Source organism: Rhamphochromis longiceps, linkage group LG19, assembly GCF_057381845.1.
Source record: "Rhamphochromis longiceps isolate RC_006_pf linkage group LG19, R_longiceps_female_GT1.1, whole genome shotgun sequence".
Classification (NCBI taxonomy): domain Eukaryota; kingdom Metazoa; phylum Chordata; class Actinopteri; order Cichliformes; family Cichlidae; genus Rhamphochromis; species Rhamphochromis longiceps.
Genome location: NC_140575.1, coordinates 34,107,906 through 34,115,390, shown reverse-complemented (window position 1 = coordinate 34,115,390; position 7,485 = coordinate 34,107,906). Strand labels below are relative to the sequence as shown.

At 39.5% G+C, this 7,485-nt stretch overlaps 1 protein-coding gene and 2 long non-coding RNA genes across 4 annotated transcripts in view; 2 read left to right on the top strand and 1 right to left on the bottom strand.

The window, feature by feature from the left end:
* The first annotated feature begins 423 nt into the window (after window positions 1-423).
* On the top strand, window positions 424-1,419 carry LOC146647238 (nanos homolog 2-like). The gene has a single exon (XM_085392016.1). It carries the CDS (start codon window positions 496-498, stop codon window positions 994-996), a length of 501 nt encoding a protein of 166 aa, XP_085248142.1. The 5' UTR covers window positions 424-495; the 3' UTR covers window positions 997-1,419.
* A 1,590-nt stretch (window positions 1,420-3,009) lies between these two features.
* LOC146647237 (uncharacterized) lies at window positions 3,010-6,526 on the top strand. 2 transcript variants are annotated; one of them, XR_014908828.1, is made up of 3 exons: window positions 3,010-3,112; window positions 3,848-3,908; window positions 4,396-6,526. It is a non-coding gene; the product is annotated as an uncharacterized LOC146647237 (long non-coding RNA). The 2 variants fall into 2 exon arrangements; XR_014908827.1 differs by lacking the exon at window positions 3,010-3,112 and having other exon boundaries at window positions 3,130-3,908.
* Window positions 6,527-7,328: 802 nt separating this feature from the next.
* The window catches only part of LOC146647236 (uncharacterized), a 4,238-nt gene continuing 4,081 nt past the window's right edge, over window positions 7,329-7,485 (bottom strand). Inside the window, exon 3 of the long non-coding RNA XR_014908826.1 lies at window positions 7,329-7,485. This exon is cut by the window's right edge and continues 940 nt beyond it. This is a non-coding gene — a long non-coding RNA (uncharacterized LOC146647236).

Here is a 7,485-nt window from a genome sequence, read left to right as displayed (position 1 = left end):
TCACCTATTACGAGCCTTTAAAGTAAGCTTATTGCTAAATAGTCTTGATATTTAATCAACAGGTAAGGTAACACCTGATTCTGTTCACATGGACGGAGTTTTTTCAGTGCTAAATAGTCTGCACATCCCGGCTCTTATTATTTATTTTGCTGCGTTATTTTGCAAAATTATCTAATCTAAAAATAAACTACATAAATGAGTGCGATGCAATATTTTGCTCTTGGTGTTTTCAGTCCTTTATGTCCATCTTATGTGTCATTTTTTTCTGTTATCAATCAACCAACCGATCATTCGATTAAAGGCCTGTCAACGGGCTTCGTAAAGGTTCTTTTAAGGTCACCAGAAAGCTACATAAAGACTGCACCTGCACCTGCACCAAAGTTCTTTTTTTTTTTTCTCTCTATCTCCGAACATTGTTGCATTTTAAAACCATCTTCAGTGAGCTATAAATATGAGGCGCTCCAAACACACTCTCAGTTTTACTTCTGCCAAAAAATGACCACAATGCCGAGACGACTGGAGGTCCAGAACTCGATCCTCACTGGTGGGGACAGCTTTAACATGTGGCACGACTACATGAATCTGAGCCAAGTGTTCGAGAAACTGTGCAGCAACCGTGAGGTTGATAACCGAGACACCGAGCGTCCAAAGAAGGGACAAGCGCCCCCTTGGAGTAAGGTCCACACTTCCACTCGGGGGAAGAAATCCTCCAAAAACTCATCACAGTCCAGTCCGACCAGCAGCGCGTCGGACACCAGCAGCAGCGCCTCATCCTCGGACTACTGCCGCTTATGCAAGCAGAACGGGGAGACTCCGAGGGTGTACCTATCTCACAAGCTCAAATCAGACGACGGGAAAGTTTTCTGCCCCGTCCTCCGGAACTACACTTGCCCGATCTGCGAAGCCACCGGTGACAGCGCTCACACACGCAAGTACTGCCCGCAGATGAAGTGCGAGGCTGCTGGGAGGATGCAGACCGTAGGCAAGTTCTGGTAGCTGCTGAAAACTGAAGCTGCGAGAAACTGTACATATTTACCGAACTGTTTGGGGTATGTGTTCGTGTTGGCAGAGACCGTTTCAGTTCCAAAGACTGTTTCAAGTTTGACTGTCAAACACTCCGCTGCAGTCTGCAGCAAGGAGCCCTCATCCATCACATCTGTGGAGCCCCGAGCCGGGGTGAGCGCTCTCAAACCTCGGTAAAAATTAAACTCTTTAAAGTCCTCGAGTGTTTATTGTTGTTGTTGTTATTGTTGTTGTTGTTGTTGTTTAATATGATACAATTTCGGGGGTACTTCATAGGTCACAAGTGAAACACTAAAGTGGCTAACCTTTCTGTGGAATTAAATAGATTTCTAAAAATGTGCCCATAGTGTCAGTGCGCGAGTCTTTTAGTTAAAATGCAAATGCTATATTATCCCTCATGTCAGACAGATTATTCGACAAAAACGTCAGTATTTTGTCTTTTTTTTTTTTTTTTTGGTATTATAGAAAATTTTTAACTCACATGCAACTCTTCCACTTGAAGTTACAGATGTACCTGAACTCACCAGAGAACATGCGTCATAAAAAAATAATTAAATTAAATTAAAAGTAACACTTCAAGGCAAAAGTGAAACGATTATGTGAAGTGAGAAATTGAATTAAGGTTCAATAGTTTTAGTTTCAAAATAGAGGGGCTGGGGAAATACAGTATACAAGGTCAAAACAGAGTTTGTACAAGTTTGTACAAAGACAGCTGCAGTGTTTGTGTTTTCTAACTCAGGTGTCTCAGCTGAAGAACTGCGGGGTGATTTTAAGAAATCCCCTGTCAATTGGTTATGAGCAAAAATTGTTTCTATAAAATAAAAATTAAAAAAACACAAAAAAAACCCCCCCAGTTTCAACCGTAACGTGAAGTACACATTTTATTATTTTTTTCCTTTTAGTGAAAGGAAACAGCCGTCGCCGGTATGCTAGTGCGCACGCTCCACCCCCTCCTACGCCTCTTTTCCCCCCTTCTTTTTGCTTTGTAAATAAACAGAAATGTGACTTTTGCTTCATAAACAGTTTGACAAACAAGTGGTGCCTGCAGGGTGTATATTCATGGTATAACCGGCATAAACACAGCCTCACTTCGTGTGTGATTGTGCAGGAAATACAACTGTGCGCTCAGCTTCGAAAAAGGACCGCATCTATCCATTTATCCTCATCTCACCTCTATGTATGTGCTCTCTTTGAGCGCAGGTGCGGCTCTTTGCTGTGACACATCTCTAATGTAGTCTAGACGCTCCGGCGCCAGGGGTCATCGGGTGACACACACACACACAAACAACAAGTAACACAACATGGACCATGAACTCTGCGTGACTCAACTATACCAAGACAGTTCACCTATTACGAGCCTTTAAAGTAAGCTTATTGCTAAATAGTCTTGATATTTAATCAACAGGTAAGGTAACACCTGATTCTGTTCACATGGACGGAGTTTTTTCAGTGCTAAATAGTCTGCACATCCCGGCTCTTATTATTTATTTTGCTGCGTTATTTTGCAAAATTATCTAATCTAAAAATAAACTACATAAATGAGTGCGATGCAATATTTTGCTCTTGGTGTTTTCAGTCCTTTATGTCCATCTTATGTGTCATTTTTTTCTGTTATCAATCAACCAACCGATCATTCGATTAAAGGCCTGTCAACGGGCTTCGTAAAGGTTCTTTTAAGGTCACCAGAAAGCTACATAAAGACTGCACCTGCACCTGCACCTGCACCAAAGTTCTTTTTTTTTTTTCTCTCTATCTCCGAACATTGTTGCATTTTAAAACCATCTTCAGTGAGCTATAAATAGGTCACAAGTGAAACACTAAAGTGGCTAACCTTTCTGTGGAATTAAATAGATTTCTAAAAATGTGCCCATAGTGTCAGTACAGGATTGTGAACATCGCAACGCAAAGTTTTTGATTTCTCTCAAAACATATATTTCTTTTCATGCTGAACAGATAATATCTTTAATTTGAGTCAAAGTGATTTGCACTTGAACACGCCCACCAGAAATAGACCGGGACCCATTTTTATTCTGCATGGCTGCTGGAAACATCATGTCACATCTTTGATTAATTTCATCTGAAAATAAACGTAAGTAAAGCCAAGTGTGTTACAAAAGCTTTTATAATTTGTATTGCCAAAATCGCAGAAAATAACCCCATTTAAGCTGGGTCGACAGCCACCCCTAATTTTTGCATGATTGTAGCTGCTAGCTATAAGCTAGCTAGCTATCCTGCGCAACGTTAGAACTGGTTACCAGAAACCGACCATCACAGTCGGGAATACAAGTTAGTATACTGGTAAAAAACGGCTTTTTGCCTAACTAGCTAGCGTTACCACGATGCATCGGTGGTGGATAAAGCTAGCTAGCATAAGTTCATAGTTCATAACATTCATAGTATAACTCCGTGCTCCGCTTCGTTTGAATTTTTCTGGTGAGCTCGCGGTTTCTAGACACAAGCTTGTGTTTGTGCGCGCACGTTTGTCTCTCTTCATATAAATATCTGTGTGTTATGTGTGTGTACACCGAGCGCAAAAGATAATTATTAATGTGCATGATTTAGAGACAGAAATAACAAGCCAGCATATAAGATCAATGACATAAGACTAATTCCTTCAATTGACTTTCAGGCGCAGCTCGGAAAAATGTGCATTTTCTGAAGAAATTTTAATTTTAACAGCAAAAAATTGACCCTATGCCAAACTTAGTCGCTAATGGCTGGTCTGTAGACTGTTTGGTATGTCATGTTACGTATTTCTTGGTTTTTCTATGTAATGTGTTTTATAGAGAAGTAACATTATTCTTTTTTTTCTGTATGCTTTCAGAACCACAGATCGCTCCATCCATTCCATGGCTGAAGCATACATTTTCATTTAATCTGAACAGGTATCATTTTGCATTTACACTGCACATCCTTTTTAAACATTTCATAATAATCTAGACTCTCCCTCATTATCCTCTCATTCACCTTGCTGATGTGTTGAGGACTTGATAAAAGAATACATGGTATGTCCATATCTGTTCTGTCTCTACATGAGATGCAGTCTCTTGATGTAAATTTGACAACTCTGCTATTAAATGCAGTGATTAATGTAGGACAGCAACGATTAATCAACTCATCAAGTTAATATCTTAGGGTTCTGTATTGTTTTCTTTTTTTTTTTCTTGGGCTTTGTGGAACATTTATGAAAATGTTCCACCATTGATTTAATTTAATGATTATGCAATTCACAATCTGATTAGTCAAATAATTGTTCTAATAGTCTGTGACCAAACAACTATCAAAATAGTAGTTTATTATGGTCAAAGATTTATCAGGTGTGCCAGACTTCAGTTCTTCACTTGTACATTTTGTTCCATATTTTACCTCAAGATATCCCAGAAAGATGAAGCTGAGGAAGAGCTGCAGAGTACCACCATGGCACTCTTCGTCTTCAGGGACAACTCAAGCCTCCTACATCAGCCTCGAGACATCGGGATAATCATTGATGGTGTGGAAGTCCTGAATGAGTTGCCTTCTGTGGCAGCTGGAGTGGCAATGGTCTTTGGACTCTGTTATGCTCTTAATATGGAATATCCACGAGGATTCAGGTTCACCTTTGAGGCTCTTCAAAAGATTATGATGGAGCTTGACTTTAACAAGATGACCTCTAAGATTCGCAAACTTAATTGTGAACTTAACACTGCACAGTAGTGTGTTTGCATGCATGTGTGCATGTGTATGTGCACATGCATGTGCATGTGTGCTTGGTTGGCCTGCAGTGGTATTCTACATTCAAAATTTATAAGAACACCCATTTGAAAGGGAGATTTAAGTTGATTTCATTGATACATGTGTAGATTTTTTTTTTTTTTACATTGTACAGGCACAGTGCACATATAAACATTTTTGAGTACTTGCAAATTGGTTTAAAAAGAGTTTTTATAATGGTTTTATGCCAGTTTTAGACAGGTTGCAGGTTTTATACTGGTTTTCAAAAGATTGCAGGTTTTATAAAACAAACATTTCTCTAATCATTTCTGCCGTAGCACTAAATCTGTATATTACTAATCCTCTCTATTGATTATAGTTAAAATGGTTTGGAACAATAAATAATTTTGAAACAATTGGTTGGCCAACTGTCTTGTTTTTTATAGGAAATGCAGAGCATTTTTGAACTGAAATGAAATGTAAAAAATATAGTTTGAATATATGTAAATCAATTACCTGGCTTCAACACAAACATATTAGTTCATGTTAATTTGGTTCGATGTGAATACATTAGGTTGGTTAAATTTCAATATATTAGCTTGGTTCAATAATTAAAATATGGTTCTATGTAAAAAAATCAATTTGGATCAATGCAAAATTTAAAGTTTCAGTCAAGTCTAGTAATATTGTTTATATCAACATAAAAGTATCAGGTCATATCAAGTGACTCAATTTGGATTCTATAAAGCCAAATATTTTGGATGTGACAACTGGACATCATTTTTTTTAATTTGAATAGGGTTATTTTTTTTACAGTGTAGTTTATTTCTCACAGTTTTTTAAAAATTCTCTTGCTTTATGGTTCTTAGCGCTGTTACCAGTCTTTGCATTTATCATCATTTTTTCTCTTTTTTCTTTCATGTTACACAAACATGATTACATATTGCATATGAATCAAGGTTGCGCAGAGGTGGTTGCATTTCCCAGACAATCATGCAAAATATATACATTTCTTTTTTTAAAAATGACATGGTGCGACAGGACTGTAGCACAGTAATACAGCAACATCAGAGGCAAATTCCATTCAAGTTTTGCAAGCCTAGCTTTGAACTTTATTTAAATAAACGGCAGTGACTCGTTATGACAAGGATCATTCTTAATCTCACTCAAACCATGCTGAACGGCTCTAACCCAATTAGGAACATAGGGTTGTTGTTTTTTTTGTTTTTTTTTTAAAAAGAAAAGAAAAACATAACTGAACACAACAGTATGTCAGTGCAGTGACTAATCAGGCAGTACAGTTTCAGGAACCGTTTTAACTGAGGCAGGATGGCATTTTGGTTTTTAAATGGGCATTTAAAACCTGAAATAATCCTAAAGGCTTAGACAAAAAGGTGACATTTGTTTTCGAAATTGAGGTGATGGGCATCTTAGTCGCTGTCACTCCTCTCTCCTCTCTGGAGCAGCCTCTTTCCACTGGAGGGCACGGGAACCTCATGCTTCACTGAGACCTTTGACTTGCTTTTGCTGTCCTTGTCAAGCAGCTCCAAACCGTCATTGATCTTCTTCAACATCTCGTAACGCTCACGCCCACGAACAGGGAGGAGAAAAACCTCCTTGTCGTCCCCCTCAGCACTGGAGGTACATTTGGACTTCTTTGTGGATGTGGTGTCAGGAGGTGGTGCGCTCTTTCGTTTTTTCGCCTCTTTGGTGCCGCTCTCCTTCTTCTGTTTATTGTCCTCCTGTAGCTGTAACAAAGAGGGACGAAATAACAAAAAAGAGAAACATATTTGTCAAGTAATTTTACCCCCCCCCCCAAAAGTGGCATTTAACATGATGATATTCTATTGCCTTCTGGGGGAGGGAAGGAACAGCGGTTTTTCTTTTGAGTTTATATTCAAGTTTTCTCCTTCTTGCCCCCTCTGGTGTACAATTTCTTCCTTTTTCCTGTTTAAAAAGAGTTCACATATTTTGTCATTTGACTGTAAGCAGTGCAAGGAGGAGATGCTCGCTTTTTGCATGACAGTCTGCCACTTCAGTCTTCCCTTTCTTTATAAGGCTGGAAAATACTTCAGACCCCTCCTCAGGCAGTAAGGGGCCTGAGGTGGGGTCTGAACTGTGGGTACCGGTATGAGGAGAGAAGGGGGACAGGACTGGATAGTGGCTTAAAGTTAGGATTTGGTTTGATTAGGTGAGCCGGTTTTTGGTTGTGTCTGCTTATGATTTGAAACAGGTCTGAAATGAGAGAAAGAGGAGTTTGTTCCTGGGGAATTATAAGACAGTGGTGTCCCGTTTTCCTTCTCATTAATCATATGAGAAGAATGAAGGCGTTTTAAAGATTTTTGAGTTGAGGTTTGTCCTTCTGCAGCTATCAGTTTTCTAAAGAACTCGTCCTCCTCATACTGCAGAGTGTTTAGGAAACTTGGCTCAGAGCTGCAGAAGTTCTTGACTGTCGTACATTTGTGGTTAGTCTGATGAAACTCATTTTCAGTGTACTGACTGAAAGTGAACAGCGGGTCCTGACTCCACGTCTGTGGTAAAGGGTTAGGGTGTTGAAAAAAGATCAGGGAACCAGCAATCGCCGGTTCCTTGAGATGAACTCTCCACCGTGGGACAGGATGGTGGTACCCCTGCCCCAGTTCAAAAAATTGCCCATCTTGGGTTTACGCGCATCTACTGAGCTCTTCGCGACGTTTCGGCGTTCCTTCGCCTTCTTCAGGCCGAGCTCAGTGTGTCTGTGTTGTGTGCCTTGTGCCAGAACTAAACTGAAAA